Genomic DNA, 13,512 nt, shown 5'->3' with positions numbered 1-13,512 from the left:
ATCATAGCTTCATTGCAAAATCATTTGGGGAATTTCGGGTGAACCCCAAATCTTTCTCTTTCTCAAAAATAATATTAAAGTAATTTCTGCTCCACCCTAGCTCTATGGAAAATGCAGACAGACACATTGTCCTACTGTAGACCAAGAGCTCTCCTAGACCGCACTGTCATCCCTGGGCCCTGTGTCAGGCACGTGGCAGGTATGGCCTGAAGGAGCGAGTGAGCCTGCTGTCCTGCTCAGTGCTGTGTGGGGAATCTCTCCCTGCTGACACACAGCCCCACCTCCCTGTTACCTGCAGCCCCTTTCTCTCACATGGAGGGATGTTCCTTCAACCTCCTCCCATGGGTCCCCGACCCCTCCACTTTGTAGCAGCTGGAGAAACACTCAAGTCCCAGTGGAAGCCAGGGGTCACCTCCTGCAGAGCAAGGGAAAGTGAGAAGCTCCAAAGAGCCCAGGGCTGGAGGCTGTTTTAGGGAAGGATCCCCGGGTGGCAGGGAGAGCAAGGAGAGCAGAGAAAACAGAGAAAATTGCAGCCTCAGGGCCGGCTGGGAGTCAGCGCCCACCCTCTCCGCTCCCCGGGTGGCCTCTGGGGAAGGGAACAGTGTGCGGAAGGGAAAGCTCCCTTGTGGACTGGTGGCCCAGCTGCTTCACAGCAGGGAGTCCAGGCCGGCAGTTCCTTAGAGTCGGGGGGGCCTGGGTCTCATTCTCCTTAGAAGCCCCAAACCCTTAGTGGGGTCTGGTCCAGCAGGGCAGGGATTTAATATGTGTTGAATTATATTGAGCTAGACTGAAGTTGAGGGGGAAACAACACTGTATGAGTTTCCTGGGGCTGCTGTAACAAACCACCACAAACTTGGTGGCTTAACACAACAGAAATGTATTCTTTTACAGTTCTGGAGGCCAGAAGATCAAAGTCAAGGTGTTGGCAGGGCCATGCTCCCTCTGAAGGCTCCAGGGGAGGGTCCTTCCTGCCTCTTCCAGCTCCTGGTGCCTCCAGGTGTCCCTTGGCTCCAAAGCTCTGCCTCTGCCTCTGCATGGCTTTTTCTTCCCGAGTCTCTGTTTTTTTTCTGCCTCTTACAAGGACACTCTCCTTTAGGGCCCACTCTAGTCCATGATCTCATCTTGATTCTCATCTGAATTATCATTACAAAGACCGTATTTCGAAATAAAGTCACAGTCTGAGGTTCTGGGTGAACAGGACCTTTTGGGGGACACTCTTCACCCCAGTGCATACATTAAATAGCAAAGAGCACAGGCCGAAGTGGCAAGAAGGCGGCTGGGAGATCTTGATCCAGTTACTTGTGGCTCAGTTGTCCCAGCTGTCAAGGGCTCCCATGAGCATCTCTGACTTCCACTGCCAGCTGGGAGGCGGGGTTCTCGGCTGCCTTTTACAAATGAGGAAACGGAGGCTCGGAGGGGTTGAATGTACGGCCAAGGTCCCACAGCCTGCTAGAGCTGGGAGTAGAATCCAGGTCGACTGGCACTGGAGCTTAGGGATTTCACAGCCAGGAAGGGCTGGGTTTGAGGAAAACCCCAGCACCGATAAGGTCCCCAGACCTTTCCACTCCAAGGAACTTAATTTATCAAAAGAAAGCAAAGGTGAACTGTTTTGGTTTTCATGTTCCTTCACTTCCTCATGTCGTAGATTTTGGAATGCGGCTACTTCCCTGGAATCACTTGAGAAAGTGAGGACGAAGAGAAGAAGGATTAAATTATTCGTAGAAATTAGTCTGTACTGGGGAAGTAAGGTGCGGAGAGCCAGCTGGACCCAGCCTTGCCCCTGTTGCCTATGAGGACCTAATACACTTGGGAAGCTACGCTGACCTTCACCTGGATGCCTGCTCCTTCCCGCACCAGCCGAGAACACCAGGTGGTTCAGGGAAGATTTGTCCCAGGAGTGGAGGGGGTGGGGGATTGGGAAGCAAATCTTCTCCCCCCACCCCAAGTATGGCTCTGCAATGTCTGTTCAACTTTGAAATCCAGAGGTTGCAGAACGTCTTGTTAGGAAGTTTCTAGTACCTTGGACCATGTCCTGAAGAAATGCATTCATTTATTCTATCAATCTCTATTGTGTACTGCCCAGGACCAGGTTGTCAGCTCCAAAGGCGGGAGGGCAGGCTTTGTTCGCAAGGGGCCCCTCAGGGCTCAGAACCTGGCGTCCACCAGGCCCCCGTTGAGCTGCAGGAACAGGCCCCGTCCTAAACCACAGGACGTCAGAAGAAAGGTTCTACTGAAAGGGCAGGGAAGAATGAATTTCTTGCTCCCGGGCCTCGGTTTCCTTATCTGGAGATGGCGGACCGCTGCCTGCAGCTATAGGGTTATAGGAGTCTGGGCCACCAGCTTCTCCCCCGCCTGTCCCCAACCCACAATCCGTGCCAATGCAAACGCTCCCTGACCCTGGCCGGTGTGCTTGCATCCTCTCGGTTCCCAGAGCTGAGGAAGTAACCCGCTGAAAGGAGGCCGACTTAATGGCTCCATTTGGATGAGGTTTTCTCACAGAGTTTGTTCCCGTCACATCTCAAGGCAGGCCAGCGGGCGCCGGGCCTCTGTCAGCTCACGACCTTCTCACGGGCCCCGGGGGCGGTTGTCATCACCCTCATTTTCGGGGGAGGCTCCCAGGGCTCAGAGAGGCCAAGCCACTCGCCCAAGGTCACACAGCTTCACAGAGACAGATGGGGGATGGGGACGCGGGTCTCTGGAGCCCCGCTCCAGCGGCTTTTCGAAGACACTCGCTACCTTCCTATTGTGACGCTCAGGAATAAAACGGGAAGCCCGGACGCCCGCTTTCACCTAAAACAATGCTCCACGCAGATCTGTGTGAACAAAAGCAACCAGAAATCCGCCTCAGGTTTTCGGCCCGCCCGGCCCGCCGGCCAATTGACTCCGCCGGCCGCCGCGGGGCGGGCCGGGGCGGTTCCAACGTGATCGACAGCCCCGGGGAGGCGTGGCCGGGGCAGGGGCGAATCGGATTGGGGACCCGGAACAATCATGGGCAGAGAAGGCGCAGCCCGAGCCAATCAGCTCGGGGGGCGGGCCAGGCCGCCTGGCTGTCGTGAGAGGCGGCCTCCCCGCCCACTTGCGCCTCGTCCCGGCGCCCGTCAGCTGCGAACGCGGCGCTCGGCCCGGATCCGTCCGCGGCGCTGGGAGCAAAGGCGCGAGGCCGTGGCAAGTGCCGGCGCAGATCCCTCCGCCGCCCGCTCCCGAGTCCGCTCTGAGCGCCGCTTCCGAGCCGCCGCGGCCTCCGTCCCGGGTAACGGCCGTCGGCCCAGCGCGGCGGCGCGGCGGCATGGCCCGGGCGGCTCCGTCGGGGGGCGGCCCGCAGTGACAGACCCTGCGGCGCGGGGGGAGATGGGGGCGGCCGCCTCCCGGGCGACGACGACGACGACGAGGAGCAGCCGCCGCCGCCGCCGCGCACTGGCCGCCGCCGGGGACGGGCGCGGGCCAGGAGCCCGCCCGTGAGCGGGGGGCCCGAGGCCGATCGCCGCCCCCGGCCGCCCCGGCCGCCCCGGGCCCCCCCGGCGTCCCGCGCGCGCCCGCCCGCCGGCCCCTGGCGGGGGTCTCGCCCGCGCCGCGCGCCCCCGGCCCCGGCGCGGCCCTCGGCGCCCGGCCGCCCTCGCCCTCGCCCGGCCCCGGCCGCGCCCCCGCCCGCGCCCGCCCGCGCCCCCGGCCCCGGCCCCGGCCCCGGGCGGCGGCCCCCGGCCCCGCGTGGCGGCGCGGCGCGGGCGGCAGCATGGTGGAGAAGCGCTGCCCGCTGCAGAGGGACGGCGTGTACCGCTGGTTCTCGGAGCTACCGTCGCCGCAGCGCGTGGAGTTCCTGTGCGGCCTGCTGGACCTGTGCATCCCGCTCGAGCTGCGCTTCCTCGGCTCGTGCCTTGAGGACCTGGCCCGCAAGGACTACCACTCGCTGCGCGACTCGGAGATCAAGGCCAACAACCCGGCCGATCTGGGCAGCCTCACCAACCTGACAGACGAGGTGGTGCGCAGCAAACTGCTCGTGTCGCTGGCGCTGCTGGGCTCGGAGCAGCGCGAGGCGGCGGGCGTGCTCTACCGCACGCTCACGCACATCGACTCCATCATCCACAACTACGGGCTGCAGCTCAACGAGGGCCGCACGGGCGATGAGTTCCTGCTGCTTTTCACCATGGCCTCCAACCACCCGGCCTTCAGCTTCCACCAGAAGCAGGTGCTGCGCCAGGAGCTCACGCAGATCCAGAGCAGCCTGAGCGGCGGCGGCGGCGGCGGCGGCGGCGGGGGCCCCGGGGGCAAGAGCGCGTTGCCCACATGCCCGGCCTGCCACAAGGTGCGTGCCCGCGCCCCAAGACCCCGCCGGAGCCCCAAACCTCACACCTCGCTCCCAAGCTCCCACTGGCACCCCACATCACCGCAAACCCCTACCCACACCCCAGGCTTCCGCCCCACCGTCTCCTCGTCACCCCAGGCTTCCACTCCGCACTTCACTCCGTGTCCCACGCCTCCCTCCTGCACTTCAGACCCCACCCTCACCTCAACCCCCTATTCTCTCCTTGCACTCCAAACCCGCACCCCTAGACCCCGCCCGGCACCCCACGTCCCCTGGGGCCCATCGCACCCGCCTTGCTCGGGGCCCGGGGGAGGGGGCTCCGGGACTGGGGAAGGACGCCCCGGGCAGAGTTCGCGGCCCGCCGGGCCTTCGGTACACGTCTTCCGCGGGAAGCTGGAAGCACGATAAGGCCTTTGTCCCCTTCATCGGGCTCTTGGGCGACAGATAACCGTTACACATCGTGTCCTCTTGGTTTCTCCAAATCTGGTGTTTATTATCAGAAAAGGAAGCCGCTAGTGAGGTGGAGATTAGAAGGCGCTGTAACGATAGGAGACGTTCGCGGGGTGCTGTGCTGGGGCTCCCACGGCCTAGGTGTCCATTTCCCGGGAGTGGTGGGGTCGGCGTCGCCCCGAGGAGGTTAGGGTCGGCGTGGGCCGCAGGCCGCCGTGTGCACGTGTGTGTGCGTGTACGTGAGTACACGTCTGCTCGAGTGTATGTGCATTGTGTGTATGCGCACGTATATATGTGTATAGAGTGTATATGTGTATTTCTGAATGTGTACGTGTGTCTGTATTTATATTGTGTGTAAGAACCGGTCTGTTGTAACAGACGGAAAAGCAGGTTTGGAGCCTTCAACGCATGTGAAACAGTTATTTCTCTGTGACCCGCCTTCCTTTTTAGAAACAAATCCTAGGATGATTGAGAGTCCAACTAGGATTAGTTAAAAGATCTCCTGTCTCCAAATTAAACAGGAAGGGCAGAGTGGTCATTCAGTTAGAAATGTGAACTTTTGTCTAAATGTTTAAAAACTATGTAAACACAAAGCATCTGGGGCTCCAGTGTCTTTTTAACAGCCCCCTGGGACTCTGTGCCAGAATTGTGCTCCAAGCAAAAGGATTTATCTTTGACCACGTGTGTTGTGTGATTTGGGATTAAAACTGACTTTGGTAGTAAAAGATTGCAGCCATACCACTAGTCTAAGTGCTTTTTGATAGTGTCTGCGCTGTCTGAAACTAAAGTTTTGTTTCTCTGGTTTGCTAGTGGTGGTTTTTAAGCTCTTTCAACTGTGGATTGTGGCTTTTAATGATTTCCTTTGAGGCGGGGTTGTGATACCTACATTGGTGGTTTTTTTTTTTTTTTTAGCTTCATTGGGTCTTCGTTGCTGCGCGCGGGCTTCCGCAGTCAGGGGCTACTCTTCCTTGTGGTACGTGGGCTTCTCATTGCAGTGTCTTGTTGTGGAGCACAGGCTCTAGGTGCGCAGACTTCAGTAGTTGTGAAACGCAGGCTCAGTAGTTGTGGCTCGCAGGCTTTAGACTGCAGGCTCAGTAGTTGTGGCGCACGGGCTTAGTTGCTCCACAGCATGTGGGATCTTCCCAGACCAGGGCTCAAACCCCTGTCCCATGCATTGGCAGGCGGATTCTTAAACACTGTGCCACCAGGAAAACCCCCTTACATTGGCTTTTAGCTTGTCGTATCTTTTTTGAGATATGAACCACCTCTGAGAGTTTGGTTTCCTTTTTTAAGCGTGTTCAAATCCTATCCTAAAAATGTTTTTCCAGCTACACAAAGGGAAAGCAGGGTCCTATAAAATGTGGTTGTCCATAGGGCACTCAGTAGGCTCTGGGGTGCTGGTGTTCATGGGGTTTCAGTCCCTGGTGGCCAGTTTCATGAGGTCTCAGTCCTCTGTTCGTGTTAGTAAACACTGATAGTGACTGTGGCTGTTACACCAGTCATATTCACCTCTTGAAGGGGATTCCTTTGTGTATACGGATGAATCACTTTATAAAAGCAGAAGATGGCGATTATTTTGGCGGGGCAGCGAGCTAAAGCTAGAACAAAAATACCTTTTATAAGAGAGACTTTTTGTCAAGCCAGAAACCCCTTTGATGAGATGCAGGGGCTCGGAATTGACCAGCTGTGTGACCTTGGCCAGAATCCTCTCTCCTGGTTTTCCCTTTTGGGGTGGAAGGCAGGTTACCTGTCTCATGGGCTCGTTTGGAGGGTTCCATGAGGTCCCAGGTGAAGCGCCCAGGAGATGTTCTGTGAGTGCTCTCTTGGCCTTGTCCTCTCCGGCTTTCCATAGAGGACCGCTAACTTTTTTTTTGACTACAATGCTGGGCTTGTAGGATCTTAGTTCCCTGACCAGGGATGGAACCCCGGACCCTGACAGTGAGAACGCCAAGTCCTAACCACTGGACCGCCAGGGAATTCCCTAGGAGTACTAACTTAAGCAAGGCACGTTGTCAGGGAGTGAAATATTTATGTTTTGGAGTTTTGGTGTTTTCTAAGTTGATTTTTGAATATGTAGTTACTTGGAGCAGGCTTTTTTTTTTTTTTTTTCTGTTCATCCGTGAGAAATTGGAGAATTTTGCCTGACATTTAATAATGAGGTTATAATGAGTAACCTTGGGGCCATTGCTTCCACGTTTCAGAAACAATCATGGTGTCTAGTTTTTTTTTTTTTTAATTTATTTATTTTATTTTATTATTTACTTTTGGCCGCATTGGGTCTTTGTTGCTGTGTGCGGGCTTTCTCTAGTTGCAGCGAGCAGGAGCTACTCTTCGTTGTGGTGTGCGGGCTTCTCATTGCAGTGGCTTCGCTTGTTGCGGAGCACGGGCTCTAGGCACGTGGGCTTCAGTAGTTGTGGCACACGGGTTCAGTAGTTGTGGCTCGCGGGCTCTAGAGCACAGGCTCAGTAGTTGGGGCACACGGTCTTAGTTGCTCTGCGGCATGTGGGATCTCCCTGGACCAGGACTCGAACCCGTGTCCCCTGCATTGGCAGGCGGATTCTTAACCACTGCGCCACCAGGGAAGCCCATGGTGTCTAGTTTTACCTAGTACATCCCCTGTGTCACTGCTGAACTTAACTTCACTCGTATTCATTTAACTTTCTGTTCCTTTGCTGCTTTCAAATTTATGCCTGACACTGATGCACAAGTCCCGTGAAATCTTAACAAGTAAGCCTTTTGCCTTGTTAGTATCCCTAAATCTAATATTTAGTGCAGTCCTGAAAAAGCAGCCCCTTAAAGCTCTGTTTGCATTTCTTTTGTAAGATGTTGTGTTTTGTTTTGAACTCTTTGAGCTTAGAGACTTTGTGTTTATCTTTTAGAGATAAAGATGCTGATTGTTTTTTATTCTTTATCCTATTTAAAGGGACATACTTCTTGTAACCAAATTTTCTGATATAGTCAGTATTTGCAGTTCCTTCTCCAAAGTCTCACTGGGTCATTTTAAAATTCTTCTTGCTCCAAGGACTTGTAGAAGAAGTTTAAAAATGTGAAGAAAGTAAAATAGACATTTTTACTTTCAGAAAGGAAGGTGTTCATAGGCTGGAGGGAGAGTGGGTGGCTTCCCTGCGCTCAGTAGCTTAGGCGCTGCAGGTGTGCAGTGCGAAAAACTGTCTTTCCATTTTATTTAATTATAAAGCCATAGTTTTTGGAAAAGTTTAAATTTATCCTTTACCATCTTTTCTCTGTATAAGTGATAAAGTGCTGTGGCATATGCTTATTTATTTATTGAGATTTAATTCGTATATCATGAAATTCACTCCTTTGAAGTGTATAGTTCAGTGGTTTCTAGTATATTCACAGAGCTGTGCAGCCATAACCATTTTCATCACCTCTAAAAGAAACCTGTACCTATTTGCAGTCCCTTCCCATTCACCCTCCCCCAGCCGTGACAACCACTAATCTACTTCCTGTCTGTGGATTTGCCTGTTACGGGCATTTCGTGTAAATGGGGTCACACACTAGGTGGCCTTCTGTGGTTGGCTGCTTTCACTCAGCGTACTGTTCTCAAGGTTCACTCACGTTCTGTGGAGCCTGTGTCAGCACTTCACTCCTTTCAGGTTGAATAATTTCTGTTGTGTGGCTCTACCCCGTTTTGTCTGTCCATCCATCAGTTGATGGGTTTGTGAGTTGTCTCCGGTGCTTGCTTCTAGACTTTTTCACTCATGGCTAGTAGGCTCGTGTCTTAATCCCTTCCACCTAACACTTGCTCAGTTGTCTCCGGAGTGTCGCCCACACACGGCCGTCCAGAGGCACTGGCTCTCACGGTAAGCGTCCACCTGGCGGATTGCTGGGCGTCGGCACAGCGCCCGGCAGGTCTGTCCCTGGCCTCCCAGAGGAGCTGCAGTGAGAGGTGGCAGAGGCCGCTCTGCTCTCAGGACTGATGGTCAGCCCCGTGGTCACGCTGTGAGCCCCTCCTGCCCTCGCGTTCCGGAATCCTCGTGATCAGGATCCTCACGGACCTACTTCCAGAGGGTGTCGAAACTGTTTCTAAAGTGCTTAGTGCAGGAGTGTGGTGGGTGATGGCCGTCCTCTGGGTGTGTGTCCTGTGGTACAGCTCCGGAGTCCTCCTCTGTGGGCCGAGTGCCCGAGAAACTTGGGGTCCACGCAGATACGGTGAACAAACCTGCTAATAATCTCTTGCCCAAGGCAAGGAGAGCTTGCTTTGTCTCGTTGCTTTTCGTAAGCTGTTGGAAATCGTTGCAGTTCAGAGGTGAGACACCTGGTAGTTTGTCTTGTGCGGTAGAAATGGTTTCCTCTGGTTTCTCCTTTAACCCTAAACCCTGGACCGTTGGAGCTGAAAGTAGTCTGAAACCACAAGAAGGGACTTTGCCTGGAGCTGCTGCTGTTCCCACTCAGGTTAAAGGAAGAGCTGTGCCTGGAAGGCCAGTGCGGCTCCCTGTTCACACTTGTTCCAGGCAGCTGAGGTCCAAGGTCACCAGTCTCCAAGCAAGTCTGGCTTCCTTCATCACACTGCAGGAGAGGGTGTCCCGAGATAGATTGGCCTTTTTTCTTTTGGCCAGCTTTTTTTTTTTTTTGCTGTACGCGGGCCTCTCACTGCTGTGGCCTCTCCCGTTGCGGAGCACAGGCTCCGGACACACAGGCTCCGCGGCCATGGCTCGCGGCATGTGGGATCTTCCGGGATCGGGGCACGAACCCGTGTCCCCTGCATCGGCAGGCGGACTCTCAACCACTGCGCCACCAGGGAAGCCCTTTTGGCCAGCTTTTATAGGTCCCAAAGAGTGTCCTCTTTTTGTAGTGAAGTACATGGTAAGGAATTGAGACATCCTGGGGTACGGTTTTAATCGCTTTTCTGCTGCTGGTGTATTCATTGAAAATGAAGACCCCTCGCCTCTCCTTGGAGTTGCAGTCCTGCTGTTTTTCTCCTGTATAATGGCTCAGATTGTGTGGCACTTGAATGACTGTCTTCTGCCCTCAGGTTAATTTAAGGCTATTTACTTTGACACGAGCTAGTTCACATTTGCTTTACTTAACTCAACAAACATTTTTGAGTACCTGTTCCACATGTGTTCTGGAGTATAGTTGTAGAAGCTGGAAGTTTCATGTCATATTAGGGTGTGATGAGCGATGGGGTAGCATTACTGATACAAGTTGGAACGTAATTGCAGATAAACATCCACATTAGCCTTGTTTCTGCAGTTTTTGAAGTTCATTGTTTACTTAGGCTTTATTTTACCCATTTTTCTTCTCAGTCCTGTATACTTTATTTACCTACCTTTTGGATTGAGGCCATTTTGGATTAATATACATATTTTCCCAACAAATTCACTTACGAGTTTTACAACTTGAGGGGAAGCTGGGAGAAGGGACCCGAGCTGGTACATCCTTTCTGTTTGCTAAATTGTTGACTGCTGGCCTCCTTAGAAACTGTTAGTAAATCAAAGGAAAAATTTTATCACATCTAGGAAAAATAGTCTCTACTTCAGTATTCTTTTTATTTTTTCCTGCCTTAGATGGATTGGATTTTAGAAAAAAAGATCCTTTGGGTATCTTTTTTTTTTGAGAACCCCCCTCAGAACACTACTTCTCTCATTAGTTTGAGTAGGAACTGTTGCCCCAAGTTCACTAACTGGTTTACAGATTACTGAAGGGCTTCTGATTTTTGACTTTACCCTTGACATATGCAGTTTAGAAGTCGGTTTCAACCAGGCAGCTTTTCTCCAGTCTCTGTAGTGGTTTTGTGGGAGCCTCCCTATGTATAATAGCCACTCTATTTTATGGCTGCCCTGTGAGACCTAACATATTATAGCAGCGTTTCCTGTCAAAAGGGAAAAGCAATTATCGAGAACTAATAAAATATTTGGTTAATTCTTAAGCAGTTTGTTTTGTTTTGGGTTAGAAGACCTGAAGTTATTTAGAGTGAAGAGAAGACAAAGGCAAGACAGACTATCTTTCAAATAATTGCTAATTTCACATAATCTCTTTGACACAGTATATGGCCAGGACCTCAGAGGCAGGGCCAAGGGACTCGCCTCTGGGGGACTGGAGCTTGGGGTGGATGTTTTTCAGGTTATCTGTACCCGTCCTGTCGTTTCGGGGCAGAGGTTGCCTTTCTGTCCCAGGCAGTCCCTCTGTCTCTCTTCTGGTCACACCTGCCTGTTTCCTCAGGGACATTGTTAGGTCACGTGCTGCGCTTTGCTATTTCCTGACCTCCCCACCTCCCCACACCAACCTTTGACCTCCACCGTTTTCCCACTTGGAGCATCAGCACTTTCGTGGAAACAGCAAGACCCTTCCTTCCACGTGTCCCCTCAGTCATCCACTCACGTCTTAGTTCCTTTGTGACCGAGTCCTGCCCCAGAGCAGCCAGCAGGCCTGCTCTCCAGGGAGAGCCCATTTTCAACAGTTTGGTGTGAATCCTTCTGATGTTCTAATGCCTATATAAATATATACTTATGTATTCTTTGAAAACATCATATATACATAATTAAATACAAATAGGATCTCCCATACATGCTGTTCTGCCCGCGCGCACACACACACACACACACACACATGCGCGCACACACGCGCGCGCGCACACACACGCACACACACACACCACCCAAACCCAAACCCAAACCCAAACCCAGTGATACAGAATACAGCCAGCCTCCTGGAACCTGGCTTCTGCCCCCAGCCTCTTCAACTAGAACAGTTTTTATTAAAGGGAACACAATAAATCTTTAAATAAAAAATATTTTAATAGATAATGAGAGGTAAAAAGAAAATTGAAAAGCTACAAAAGAATATTCAATGAAACATCCCCTTCTCCCCCCCCCATCCCCCATGCAATCAGGGAAGGTTCCTTTCCTTTACCTGGTTGTTGATACCTTTTATTTCACATTAATAAAACAAGTTTTTGTTTTTTTCTTTTTTTTTACCCAGGAACCCATGCAGTTCCGCTCCCCACTTTGTTCCTTGTAGAACCTTCCAGAAAGACTCTCTGTCTTTACAAATAGGTAACTGGTGTCTTGCTGCACACACAGGTCTGTCCCTTGTTTGCTTCTCTTGGCGTCTTTCTTGATGAGCATTCTCATGTCAGTCCACAGAGCTGCTTCATTCTCTTTTGTGGCTGCCCTGTGCGTCTCTACTGATGAGCACTGTTCCCATCTTACTGTGACAAACAATGTCTGTTACTTCCATATCATGTCACGTCACCTGTATATGGCCTTTCACACGTTGGTAAGTGTGTCTCCAGAGCAGAAGCCTGGACGTGGGATTGGTGGCAGGTCACATGGTCTGCGCTTAGGTAATTATTTGGGGTGTTGCTGAGCTGCACCTTGTGGGACCTCCACAGCGTGTGTGAGCGCCTGTCTGCGTCCCTCCCCTCCCGCGGGGCGTCAGCGCACCGCTGGCTGCTGCTGGGCACTTAGGTGAGGAATGCTGCTCAGTGCAGGGACATGTTTGCAGGTGATCCATTTTATTTATTTTTGTTGAGCTCTCCGTATCCTTTGCCCCTTTCTGTTGGGTTGTTGATCTTTTCTTTATTGTTTTTTAGGAGCTCTTTAAGTTTCAAGGAAATTGTCCTTTTGGCTTTAGTGGAAGTTGTAGGTATTTGTTTTCCATGTTTGGGTTTTTTCCAAGACTTTACCATGCAGTTTTGTTTGTTTGTTTGTTTGTTTTTAATGTCATTCTTACCAGTCTCTTGGCGTCTGGGTGTTGTGTCACAATTAGATGCAGTATACATAATGCATCGTACATATTACTATACATATGCATAGACTGTGCTCACATACACATCATGCGTTATACACGATAACCATTCCCTGTGGTGTCTTCTTACAAAACTTGTGTGGTTTCTCATTTTACATTTAACAGATCCATCTGGAATTTATTTGGTATAAGGTACAAAGCTGGTTTTATATTTTCCTTATGACCACCTAGTTGTCCCAGTGCCATTTGTTGAATAATGCATCCTTTCCCTCTCAGATTTGAAGTGCTGTCTGTTACGGTATGGCGTGTTCTCCCAGTATGCTTCAGTTTACTTCTGGACTCTCTATTGGGTCTCACTGATGTCTTTATCTTGATGACCTCTTATTTGCCAGATTCATTGGCTACTTTTCAGCCCTTATCCTTCTCATCTCTCATTTGTTCTGTGGGTTCCCTGCGCAGTGAAATTCCCCAGGGGATGGTGTTTTTTTTGTTTTGTTTTGTTTTTTTATACAAATGGGGCTGCTGAGATGCTGGGTTAAAGGGTCTGGGCGGGGCCTAGTCACCCGCTGCCTGGGAGCCGGGCCCCCTCCCTTACTTCTCTGGCACTGCTGACTTCCTCCTGCTCTATGAGCGTTTGTTTTCCGTTTCTCTCCTGCTTTCCTGCCCTTTTGATGATGGTATTCCTCAGGCTTCTCTCCTCCTTTCTCTTCTCTTGTTACTTTATAATTCATGACATATTCAGCTGTGATTTTGCCACTCTCTCTGGTTACCCCCAAATCTCTAACTAACTGGGACTGAGCTACAGCTGGATGGCCCAGGGAGCTCAGTGTGTCCAGAGGCAAGGTCCTCTCTTCCCATCCTCTATTGCTGCGCCCTTGTCCTGATCCCCAGCCAGGAGCCCACGCCTGCTTTCTCATTTTCAACCAGCTTGTTCTCAGGTCCCAAGCATCTCCATAGACTTACTGTTCTCCATCGGCACTGCCGCAGCCCAGGTCAGCATTGGTTCGGTCTGTCTGTCTGTCTGTCTGTCTGTCCTTTGCTCTCTCCCC

The 13,512-nt window shown here is 52.0% G+C and overlaps 1 protein-coding gene across 1 annotated transcript in view; it reads left to right on the top strand.

Annotated features, from left to right (window-relative positions):
- Window positions 1-3,695: 3,695 nt before the first annotated feature.
- ZCCHC14 (zinc finger CCHC-type containing 14) overlaps window positions 3,696-13,512 on the top strand; it is a 58,530-nt gene continuing 48,713 nt past the window's right edge. Inside the window, exon 1 of the mRNA XM_060083349.1 lies at window positions 3,696-4,300. Within this exon, the coding sequence (XP_059939332.1) occupies window positions 3,731-4,300 (570 nt within the window). The 5' untranslated portion in view covers window positions 3,696-3,730. The remainder of the gene's footprint in view (window positions 4,301-13,512) is intronic.

Source organism: Mesoplodon densirostris, chromosome 19 (genome assembly GCF_025265405.1).
Source record: "Mesoplodon densirostris isolate mMesDen1 chromosome 19, mMesDen1 primary haplotype, whole genome shotgun sequence".
NCBI classification, from domain to species: Eukaryota; Metazoa; Chordata; class Mammalia; order Artiodactyla; family Ziphiidae; genus Mesoplodon; species Mesoplodon densirostris.
Note: the sequence above shows the minus strand (reverse complement) of the source record. Positions and strands in the feature narration are given on the sequence as shown.